The 12,279-nt window shown below is 38.9% G+C and overlaps 1 protein-coding gene across 8 annotated transcripts in view; it reads right to left on the reverse strand.

Moving 5' to 3' along the window:
* phldb1a (pleckstrin homology-like domain, family B, member 1a) overlaps positions 1-12,279 on the reverse strand; it is a 65,482-nt gene that overhangs the window by 27,198 nt on the left and 26,005 nt on the right. For 4 of the 8 annotated variants that reach the window (XM_047379257.1, XM_047379258.1, XM_047379256.1 and 1 more), the window contains 11 exons: positions 11,842-11,979; positions 9,653-9,781; positions 7,158-7,313; positions 6,114-6,224; positions 5,741-5,830; positions 5,514-5,630; positions 3,918-4,040; positions 3,611-3,769; positions 3,280-3,420; positions 403-522; positions 251-317 (listed from right to left, as the gene is read on the reverse strand). In XM_047379257.1, the coding sequence (XP_047235213.1) occupies positions 251-317; positions 403-522; positions 3,280-3,420; positions 3,611-3,769; positions 3,918-4,040; positions 5,514-5,630; positions 5,741-5,830; positions 6,114-6,224; positions 7,158-7,313; positions 9,653-9,781; positions 11,842-11,979 (1,351 nt within the window). The remainder of the gene's footprint in view (positions 1-250; positions 318-402; positions 523-3,279; positions 3,421-3,610; positions 3,770-3,917; positions 4,041-5,513; positions 5,631-5,740; positions 5,831-6,113; positions 6,225-7,157; positions 7,314-9,652; positions 9,782-11,841; positions 11,980-12,279) is intronic. The other 4 variants (XM_047379263.1, XM_047379259.1, XM_047379260.1 and 1 more) reach the window with 4 other exon arrangements.

The raw sequence follows: 12,279 nt of genomic DNA on the forward strand, positions 1-12,279 counted from the left end.
GGGCCTCCACCAAATTAAGCAGTTGGTTGTAATGTTCTGGCAGATCTGTACTTTTTCAGCCTGGGCATTTCAATTTATACCCTAACAGTGTGATGTATGAATGCAATAGAGTTGATGCAGTCACATTCTTTTGCACTGCAGGTGGTTGTAATGTTTTGGCAGACAAATCTATACTTTTTCAAGATGTGCATTCCTGTTAAAGCACAAACTGTGTGGTTCACGCTTGCAATTGGAAGAGGTAGTCACATACCTTTGCACTGCAGAGCTGTTTGCTTCCTGGAGTCCATGTCTAACAGGTTTTTCTCTCTCAGCATTAACTGTAAGCCCCATAAAAGACAGAACAATGAGGCTTGCTGTGAACAGCTGTAGAGTCTTGATGAGACTTTAGAAGCATGAACTGACCGTTGTGGGGACATTTCTGTCATGCATAATGCCACTGGGGAGAGATAGAAGTGCAGTGCTGCAGACTTGAGTGGCTGATGGTCCCTGTCCAACCTCGCCATCTGATTTAGACTTTAACATCTTAGAAAAATGAACAAAAATTAATCAGATTTTATTAATGAGTTATTTCTTCTTAGTGTTTGTGGTGTTTTGTTTTTATTGTTATTATTTTATGTGTCCATCACACTTTTGGATGAACATGCTGAGGTCTATACTTACTCTTAAATGACAAGCAGCACCAAGAGTTATAGGCTATCCTTACATTTTTGTAACCACTAGAGGGCTTCCTAAATGAGTGTTTCTCTAACCTTTACAACAAGTGCATCCTTGGTAAATATTGTGTGCCACCATGCAAGCAGAGATTGTAAAACAGTGATGCAGCAGAACTTAGACTTTCTTAGTGTGATATAACAACAGAGAAAACATGAAAAGAAAACTTTCTTATCTGTTTACCTTACGTTATTTTTTGAAGGAAAATTGAATTTGGTTTTCAACTTTTACTTAAAAAAGTCAGTTACAAGTTGGAAGATTAACAGAAAGGTTGTCTAAAGACAAGAACTGCAAAGTCAGAGCTCATAATCTAATATGGCTGTAAAACGTAGCTACAGCCACAAAGAAAAATTCATTTTGAAATATTTTTACCTTATTAGGCTTTCACACTGTAATATACAACCTCCATTTGCTCCATTTATTGAGAATCATTTTGTCTTTACCTTGTGACCCTAATAGTAGCCACTGTTCATATTCAAGGGATATTTTGTTTTGTTAATATCATATGCTAATGTTTTACCTGTAGTAAATAACTCTCTCAGTGTCTTCACTTAGTTTAAATCTGAATTAGCTGAGAGGCTGAAGGCTGAAGCTAACGGCTAATATGAGAGGGACATAGTGCTGTAGTCAAGTCCAAGATAAGACTAAGACTTGACTTTCAGGGATGCAGACCAAGTCCAAGACCAAGTCAATGCCTAACTGTTTTCAAGACCATTGCTGTCATCATAAAAATGCAGTTGTTGCTGAAAACATCTGTCTGTGGCAGCTTAGTAGCAAGCTAACTTGTAACAGCCCTACAAACATATTCGTTGCATTGGTGCAAATAATTTGTTCAGTTAGGTGCACTGTCACAACATTTAGGTGAACCCAAAGTTATTCTATGTAAGCAGACCATTAACTACATGCCACTTGTCCAATAAGCTGGTACAAGCTGCTAACAACAGATGAAACAGACCTTGTACATCCAGCTAAACGTAAAATGACTTTCCTTTACCTGCAGGCAGAGTAAGTAGAGGTGACAGGTGGAGGTGGAGGAGTTAACTTAATCAGTGTTCTTTGTGCTGTACAGTCATTTAAAAAATCAATATAGTAGCACTGAAAAATGATTTCTCACCTTCTCATCCATTAGCACTAATTGGCAGATGTGGCAGTGCTCAAATTCTTTATCAAAATATTTTTATACACTGCTCAAAACAATTAAAGAAATACTTTGAAAACACTTCAGAACTCATTTGGAATGTCCACACTGATATAGAATGAGTAATGTGTTAGGAACCAAAGGATGCCGTAACATTTGATGAAAAGGAAAATAATCAACCCACAGAGGGCTTAATCCGAAATCACAGAGAAATCTAAACTGAAAAACTGATGCAGCAGGCTTGTCCAATTAGCTGAAGTGTAATTGCAGCAACTCAAAATGGTCCTCAGAAACTTGTATGATCCCCATGTGCTTGTATGCATGCCTGATAACCTCCGGGCATGTTCCTTATGAGATAACCTCCTCCCAGGTCCTGGCCAGGTCATCATTGAGCTGGACAGTCTGAGGTGCAAAATGGTGTTGTCAGATGGACCTAAGCATGATTTCTCAAAGATGTTCTGTTGGATTTAGGTCAGGGAAGCATGGAGGCCAGTGAATAGTATTAATTCCTTTATCACTCCAGGAATTGCCTGCATACTCTTGCCACATAAGGCACATCACCATGCACCAGAAGGAACCCAAAGCCAACTGCACTAGCAAAGGTTCTAACAACAGGTAGACTGTGCTTGGAGACACAGCAAACCTTCAGACAATGCTATGTATTGATGTGCCATCCTGTTTGGGTTGGACTGCCTGTGCATCCTATGTAGGGTTCACATATCGCCTCATGCTACCAGTAGTGACACTGACCCTGGTCAAATGCAAACCACTGAATAGCAGTAAACAAAAATGAGGGTGAAATGTCTGTGGCCTCCACCTGCAAAACCAATCCTAATTTTGGGGTAGTCTGATGCCCCTTTAGTGCACCTGTTGTTAATTCTATTAACACCTAAACAGCTGACACTGATTGACAACCCCCCTCTACTACCTTAATGACCAGATCAAATTTCCACAAGTTTAACTGACTTGGTATTATATTCTGATTAAAAAGTATTCCTTTAATTTTTTTTTAGCACTATATTAAACCAGGGCTCAAAATGAGTTATGTACTGCAGCTAAGCTAACAGCTGCTAAGGCTACAACGTTTGTAACAGAAACTCACTTCAAACATCCAAGTTTTGACTTAAGGACTCAATGGAACAAAGTGTAAGTAGACACAAGGGCTCCCTGTCCTGGTTCCCTCCTGACTTTAGTTTCTACATGGAGTTCTCAAAACTCCACTGCGCTTATATATTATGAGACAGATATCATTGTGCTTGCACAAATCATTCTTTTCTTTTGTTGATCAAATAGTCATGTCACTGTCTAAAACTATAACCTATTGTATGTTCAAGCAGTGGTTTTGATCTACAGTTTAAGAACCATGGTCCTAGAAAGCTGCAATTTTCCTAAGAGCAACTGAGGAGATTTTCGTGAGTTAGTGAATTTACCTGCCCATGTCTGCGTGTGGAAAAAGACTTTGCAGGCAGCGGTGGAGGACACGGCTGAGGCTCTCCAGCAGCCATGATGTCCTGGTACCAGCGCTCAAGGTTAATGGGAGGCATTGCATTCCTGCTCAGCTCAGCATGGCTCTGAGGTGATCACAAGCATCCAGCCAAAGATTGAAATAAGCAGACTATAGTGCAACAGCTCAAAAAAGATATTTGGACAACATTCAGTTGAAGCAGCAATAATTACATAAATTTAGTAAATGGCTGCAATGCTGTGAAGAAGAATGGTGAGTAGTGATGGCAATGAAATATGCTTCTATAAGGGACAAACCTGTGCAGAAAGAAAAGAGGAAGGACCACATGCAGCTGAGTGGCACGTGAAGGAGGATTCAGACGAGGCAAGTTGGAATGATGGAGTAGAGGTGGAAGAGGAGGGCTTAGATCTCTGCATCCCAAAGATCTGGCTCAACTGACTGACTGTGATGTAGTCCTTCACAGATGCAGAGAAATACAACATACATTTTCAAAACGAAAGGGGAGCAGGGTGTGGGAAAACAATTTTATAAGTTGCATCTATTCAAACATTTAGATATTTAGTTATTAGGCAGCTCATAGCAAAGTGCAGAAAGGCAGTCTACCTCACATGGCAGAGCTGGAGACACAGTTAGGGAGAGGCAGTGAAGAGCAGCGGGGGCAGAGGAATAAGGCTGCATATAAGCATTTCCATACATCCGATAGACATCAGATAACCTGAGGTACTCCTGCATAAACAGCCACAGCACAGGCACAATATTGCTAAGGACAGCTTTACACATACAGGCACTCAATTATTTCACAAAACATAACTGACCATTATGCATCTCGCTTCTGTATTTGAAAATACAGTGTCGTACAAAAATCTTCATGTCCCTTGAACTTTTTCACCTTTTTTCACCTTAAAATCACAAAGTTCAACTTCAACAAAATAAAGCAAGGTATAAAGTAAAAACAAATAATAATAAATGGTTTTCAAAGTTTTCTATAAAGATAAATTCAAAAACAATGGCGTGCATTTGCATTCAGCCCTTCAGAGTCAGTACTTTTTAGTATAAGATTTCACTGCAATGACAGCTGCAAGTCTTTTGAGGTATCTGTCTCTACAATGTCAGTCAGTCAGTCATTTTCTACTGCTTATTCCATAGTGGGTCGCGGGGAAGCTGGTGCCTATCTCCAGCAGTCTACGGGCGAGAGGCGGGGTACACCCTGGACAGGTCTCTACAATGTTTCTTTGCAAAATAGTATGTCTTTTGCAGCATCAACAAAAATGCTCTGTATTTATCTTCATCCATCTTCCAATCAACCCTGACATGCTTTCCTGTTTCCGATGATAGAAAATATCCTCACATTATGATGCTGGCACCACCTTGTTTCACTGGGGAAACTGTCTGTTGAGACTCATGTGCAGTGTTAGTTTTGGACATAGCATATTTTGGCCAATAACTTCAATTATGATTTCATCATTGCCATGTTCCCTACATGGCTTGTGGCAAACTGCAATCCGGTTTTCTTATGCATTTCTTTCAACAATGGCTTTCTTGTTGCCGCTCTACCACACAGACAACAAGCCAAACACATAAGACCCATCCAAGAGGAAGTCGCCCACCAATAACTCGAGTCATCAACAACCACCAAGTAATCCACAGGTGCTTGCACTGTTGACAGATCCTCCCAACTGAGCTGTAGATTTCTGCATCTCTTTCCGTTGCCATATGCCTCTTGGCTGATGTCTCGGTAGGTTTGGGGTTGTGACATACTAAATTTCAGATGTTGGATTGTCAGTGCTTAGTGAGATATTCAAAGCTTGGGACATTGTTTTATAACCTAACCCTCTTTTAAACTTTCTCCCTGATCTATCTGCTGTGTTCTTTGACTACTAAAGACAGGTGCTTGCACTGTTTTTTTTTTTAGTGGTATCAGAGTCAAGGGAGTTAATATAAATGCAAGACACAGGTTTTTTCTTGCAAAAATGCATGATAAATATTTAGAAAAGGTTTAAGGGATATGAATACTTTTGCAAGGCAATGCAATCTTCATTAAGCCATTGTAAGACTCAAATTTATTAAATTTAGAACATCCAAGAAACTCAAACCTGCCACCACACACTACAAGCCAGTTTCTGTTTCCAACAATTGCTAAAGCACAACATGCCTAATCTTCCTGGGATGTCACTGAAACCGGAATTTCCTCAGAGTTACCTCTTGCAGCCTGACAGGACAGAGCTCAGGGGAGGGGTTGTGAGAAGAGGAGGGACAGGGGCTATGAGGAGGACCATCCACATAAACAAGGTCAGGTTCGCTGATGTGAAGCGATTCCTGTTCAAAAATTTTACCTGAGTGAAAAAACAATCCACTCTTGCAGTAGGTAATTGTTCTCCGGCTGGTGTCTGGTTTGATGATTTGGTATCTCACATGTACCTGCTCACCTCTTTCATGCTGCTGGTGGACTTTGGGAAATTTCTGCCTCCTGTTAAGGTGTGGTACCTCTTCTCAAGGTTACACAACACGTCTTGCTCCTGGGAGGGGAATCCAATAAGCATTAACAGGTGTTACCAAGTCGCCCCATATGTACTACATCAACATGCATAGTTTCTTTAGAAATGCATGCATAATAATTGACATGCAAGGCAGAATTAATACAAAACAAAAACATGATATTCTGTTTATTCATATTTTTTTAGCCTAAAACACATATTTAAAACATTTATTGATTTGTACTAAAAACCTACTAAGCCTAATTTAGAAAGCAATGACCATGATTCCTTAGCTAGCTGTGAGAGCTTATGATAGCTTCCCCACCTTGTGTAGTAGCTGCAGGGTTGTCATTCTGTCTTTTAAGATTTTCTCACAATCTTGGGAAGCCTGCATGCCAAGCTGCTTCACCTGAGCTTCCAAAGCAGCCATCCTCTCCTGTCAATTCAAAGGTTTCTTGACTTTGTGAGAAAATTCTACCAGTCAAAGGTTTGCATTCACATATTTTGAACTGTGTTTTAATTCAGGAAGGGCTGATAATACAACACACAAGTATACAGATAAAAAAAAAAAAAAAAAAAAACAACAACATCTGAGTGCAAAAACTTAAATTTGTTTAGGTTTGTCTCTATTAGACCCATGATTTAAACTATACATACTTTACATAAAAGCCCATTAGTATTTGATCAAATGTCCCTTAGCAAGCTACCCCTTGATCACACACTTTTTCCAGCAATCAAAAAAATGTTGGCATAATTTTGAACGGATGTTTGACCACTCTTCTTGTAAGAAACTGTAGAGGTTATTTAAACTCGTTAGTTATGCCTACAACTTTAATGCTCCACCCATAATGCCAATGCTACCATGCTTGGCAGTTGGTTCAGCAATCTTTGACCTAATCTCAACTTCTCCAAATGTCATTGTCATTGTTGTAAAATAGCTCAATCTTTTTCTATTAGGATTGTTAAACCTTTCTTCAGAAGGAATTTGGGCTTCCCGCCTGTGCTGTAGCAAATTTTTGTTGAGCTTGGAGAATATGTAGGTAGGTAGTGAAAAAGACATTTAGCGTGATTCTTCCACAACCGGGTAATGAAGCCTCACCTTTACTCTAACTATGGCCAAATAGATCAGTCTTTGTCTCATCTGACCATAAAATGTTTTAAGCATTCTCACTTTTAAACTTACTTTCTTGTTTTTAAAGTTAAGCAAAACTGTATGCTGAATCTCCACACTAAAAAAGAATAGTTCAAATGCATCATTAAAAAAAATAATAATAATAAATTAACAAGACATTCACACTGATGTTGAGTGTATGTAAAGTCCTGGCCGGAATAGTATTTTTTCCCTGCTACACACTATATGTGTCCCCACCTTCCTGTTGGCAACGCTGCAATGATACTCGGCTCGCTCTTGGAGAAGCTGCGAGCAACGGGCTTCCTTCTTCTCCTCCAGGTGGCTCTCCTCCTCCAGCTGGCAGAACTCCAGCTCCTCAAACTGCTTGGTCCCAGACTCCAGAGCTTCAGCTTTCTGTCCAAATACAAATATTAATCTAAATTAAGCATGCTATTTAAAACCAAGCAGACATGAAAAGTTATAAAGGTAAAATATTGAAAAGATTTCATAATCAAAGGATTGAAAATTGTCTGTGTGTGATAATTCATGCCACCACTAAAGATGAAATCAGCTCTTTTAGAGAATGTTCACCTTGCACTGTGAATTATACATTTTACTACCAGTATCTATTTAACAGCTGAAAACTCAGGAAACAGAGAGTGTTTGAGGACCTATATAAGCTGTCGCACATGTCTGATTGATAGCAAACATGGACCAAATGAGAAAACTGTCAGTTACATCAATGAAAATTTGTGCAACAGCTTCAGGCATGGGGTGGGAGACCCTTATCAACTGATGTTATTTATAAAGAATATTCACATACAGTAAAAACAAAGTTATGTAAGGAGCATATTCAGATAGAGGGTCATTTGCTGAATAATCCGCTCAGTTGAAGGATAATCTACTGATTGCTGCTAATAACTTTATGTTCTCTCTCTGCAGATGATACACCTGACCCTGGCTTTCTTTGTTTAACCCTGTATCACTCTTAGACAAAGCCACTAAAAGTGCTTTGCTGCTGTTATATATTTACTTTAAAGACAGAACTCCTGTGGGTTTTTTTATGGGTGTCTGCTCTGTCCTCTCAAATCTCCAGTCCCTCCCAGCAGATGGGCCCTTACACTGGGCCAGGTTCTACCGGAGGACTTCCTTCCCACTGTTGTCACATGCATGGTCACTATAAGAATTTCCTGCAAAGTCAGTGACTTGATACAATCATCGAGTTTTACTTCCCAGACAGACCTTGTCCATGCAGACAGAAAACTTTTTATCAATTGGCATAACTGAACTTGAGTGTAATGCTGCATAAAGGATTGAATTGGAATGTATATAAATGATTTTGAACCTGTGGATGCGATTGAAGTAAATTGCATGTATGTTTCTGTATTTAAATTTGATTTGTTTTTGTTCAAAGTGCCTTAAGATGATTTATCGTGAAACAGCTCAATATTAATAAACTGAAATAAACTGAATATGTTTCATATGTAAAGAAAGCTCATTGACAAACTATTTTGCCACAGTTTTAGTCAACAAAGTCCGTAAGTTTTGCGTAGAGGTAACCTTAGGTGTCTAAGAAAAACATGATGACCATTGTAAAGTTTGTTTGAAAGAGGGTGGGCAAAGACCACGACTTCATGAATAATGTTGCTATATGAGTCTAAAATTAAATAATTTTGACACCAGAACAGATTTGGAAGTTTAATGGTTTGGGAATGTTTTGCTGCAGCAGGGCCATCATAGAATCCACCATAATTTCTACATGTGTCAGAGGGGGATTCAAGGAAAATCTGAGACCATCTGTAAAAAAAACGCAGAACAGGTAGAACTGGACCCTAAAACATAATGGACCAAAACTTACCAGTAAATCCAACAAGGACTCACTATGAACCAGGAAGTGATTAGTAAGATAAGGTCTTAAGGGATAGGGTGTTACTTTTCTCTTAAAAATATAAAAAAAAAAATGTGTTGATATATATTTTGTTTAATGAGGAAAACGCTGTTATTGTTTTGAGGGAAGTGAATAATTTTCTTTTTTGTAAGATTAGACATCAATATTTAAACATTTCCTAATAAAACACTCATAATGGGATGCCCAATTGTCGTTTTTTACATGACTGTATCAAAATACATAAAAGGATGAGACTTAAACCAGAGACCCTGTTGCTGTGATGAGAGAGTGCTGACCACAATATCATAACATTTTACTATTTCACTTCATGTAAAAAAAGCCTATAATTGCAAAAATGAAATGGTTCGGTTTTGATTCATAGTGGCAAAATGTTCAGCTGTTAAAAAAAATAGCTCTGCGTTTTAACATTTTCATTCTTTCATACCTTTATAAAAAATAAAAGAGCTTAATAAATATCTTTTAAAAGAACCGATTCCACAAGTTTGCAGCTTTGAAACCAAAAAATCCGACAATGAGCTGTTTGAAAAAAGTTAAAGGTGTCATTGATTTCAGTTACTGTCAGTAAAAGCATGCACAGTTTTCTAGAGCAAAGCTGTTAATAACATTAGTGCTTGTTACTAAATACTACTGATATCACTGACCAACCATAAAAAGAGAACCATGGTAGTTGTAGGTAAGCCCTACATGTTCATTTAACAAAGCACAAGAGCAGAATGTTTTCTAAGTAGTTCTCAGTGCTTCTTGGGAGAGATAGTGTTATTTCTATGTAGATGATATGGTGCAGTTGAGTTCAGGATAATATAACTCACTGTTCCCAGCCAGTGGGCTGCATGAGAACACTGACCCTGCTGAGCTGCTCCTGTAACTGTTTCCTTAGAGACAAGGGGCACATATCAAACTGCCTCTTCAGCTCATTGTACTCATTCCTCTGCTTTTCCAGGACCTTCCGCTCAGCCGACACATTAGCTCTGCCCTAAAACACACAAAGACACACACACCCACACACACAAGTACACACCACCATGCCCACATACGAGGGAGAAAAAAAATCATGGGCAACTAAAAATCCATGCAGTCATGCTCTAAAGCTGACAGATTAGTAAAAGGCAGTTTTTAAAGGAGGCAGGGATTAGGTTGGTACAGGAGTTAGAGGTTGTAGTGTTGTAAACAGGTAGCACAGTTAAATTGGGAGACAAGTAAAGAAGCTTCTGCAAATTAGCAACACACTTCGGGATGAATGGCAACCTTTCTCTGGCTGCTGTTTGTGTGCTTATATGGAAACATAAGAGAGAAGACAGGCTGTGCTTTTGATTTATTGGGCAGCCAGCTAACAACTACAGTGCTTTGCAAAAGTAATTTTACCCCTTGAACTTCTTATATTTTGTCAGGTTACAACCAAACTTCAATATATTTTATTGGAATTTTATGTGCACAAAACAGTGCATAATTATAAAGTGGAAGGAAAAGGATACGTGGGTAAATAACTAAAAAGTCTGCTATGCTTTCAGCTCTGATTCGATACTTTCTCTACAATTTAGGTTTTTTGGCATGCATCTCTATGTTTGCTAAAATGTTTGCAAACTAACTGAAGCCCAGTCAGGTTGGATGGAGAGCATCTGTAAACATATTTTTTTTAAGTCTTGCAACAGATTCTCATTGGATTTTGATCTGGACTTTGATTAGGCCATTGTTCCACTGTAGCTCTGGATGTATTCTTAAGGTTGTTGTTAAGGTTGCTGGAAGGTGAACCTCTGGCCCAGTTTTAGGTCTTTTTACAGCCTCTAATATGTTTGCTTCCAGTATTGCCCTGTATTTAGCTCCATCCTAAAGCAACTCATCTGCATGATGCTGCCACCACCATGTTTCACAGTGTTGATGGTGTGTTTAGTATGATGTGAACAATTTTACCTCACAAACTGCTCTTTACACATAGGCTAGAAAGTTCAACTATTCTTCAACATGTTTGCTGTTTCCCCTACATGTCTTGTTACAAATTTAAAATTTGAATTCATATAGCTTTCTTTTAACAATGGTTTTCTTTTTTGCACTATTCCATGAAGGTCAAATTTGTGGAGGGCATGATTAATAAACTGTCAAACTGTCCCAGTTTCCTGCAGCTCCTCCAGAGCTACAGTGTGCTTCATGGCTTCTTCTCTATATAATTGCTCTCTTTGTCTGGCTGTAATTTAGGTGACGGTCATGTCTTGGCAGTTGCGCTTTAATCTTTCCATTTTCAAATGATGGATTGAACAGTGGTCTGTGAGATATTGTTTTATAGCCTAAAACTGACTTAAGGTTCTCCAAACCTTTCTCCCTGACCTGTCTGCCGTGTTCCGTGGTCTTCATGATGCTACCTTTTCACTAATGTTCTCTAATTAACCTTTGAGGCCTTCACAAAACAGCTGGGTTTATACTGAGATTAGATGTATAGGTGGACTCTCTTTCGTAATTAAGATTAAGCTATTAAAATACGGGCTGCACGGTGGTCGTTCTGCATGGAGTTTGCATGTTCTCCCCGTTCTCAACAGGTACTCCGGCTTCTTCTCCAAAGACATGGAACTAATTTCGTGTAGTTAATTGGTCTCTCTAAATTGCCCTTGTGAATGAGTGTGTGCTGTTTGTGTGTTGCCCATAGACTGCTGGAGATAGGCACCAGCTTCTCCGTGACCCACTATGGAATAAGCAGTAGTAAATGACTGACTGACTGACTAATTAAAATCCAGTGCAACATATTGCATTAAAGGGGTCTCAGTACATATACAGTAAATACTTATTTTTACCACATAAATACCCAATAAAATACATTGAAATTTGTTGCTGTGACAAAATGTATACATCTTTAAGGAGTACGAATGCATTTGCAAGGTAGTGTGCATGTCTGTTGGGAGCTTATAAACTGTGTCCATAATGTGCATCCATACAGCTCTTTTAGAAAGAAGTAAGATTCATGTATTTTGACCCAGAGAAAAAAGGAACATGCATTTAACCAGCAGTTGTTGGTAAACTGACATGTTCAGTGGATCACACTCTCACCTTGTCCTTCTCTTTCTGAGTGGCCTTGTCCAGCTGGGTGAGTTTAAGCTGCAGCTGAGTGATTAATTCATTTTCAGCCTCCACCAGTTCCTGCTCTGCCCGCCTCTCAGCCTGCAGCAGTGCCTGCTCCATTTCCACCTACAAACAAATACAGTATCAGAGTTTGCACACTTAGCATCAGAGGAGCATCAGAGTTTGCTAATTTGCATTTTTATACATATTTAGGTATTTTATTCAAGTGCACACTTACAGCCACTGTCAGGTGCCCTTTATATTATTTGAATTTTTTTCTAATGGTGGATTGATAATACTAATACAACATTAATGATTTTATTTGTTTAACAAAAGACGATTGGGTGCACAAGCTTGTATTTGGTGAAATGTGGTTTAGCAAGCTAACAACTCTTCCTAACAGAAATGGCAGAATGCATTTTATTG

Source organism: Girardinichthys multiradiatus, chromosome 11 (genome assembly GCF_021462225.1).
Source record: "Girardinichthys multiradiatus isolate DD_20200921_A chromosome 11, DD_fGirMul_XY1, whole genome shotgun sequence".
Lineage (NCBI taxonomy): Eukaryota > Metazoa > Chordata > Actinopteri > Cyprinodontiformes > Goodeidae > Girardinichthys > Girardinichthys multiradiatus.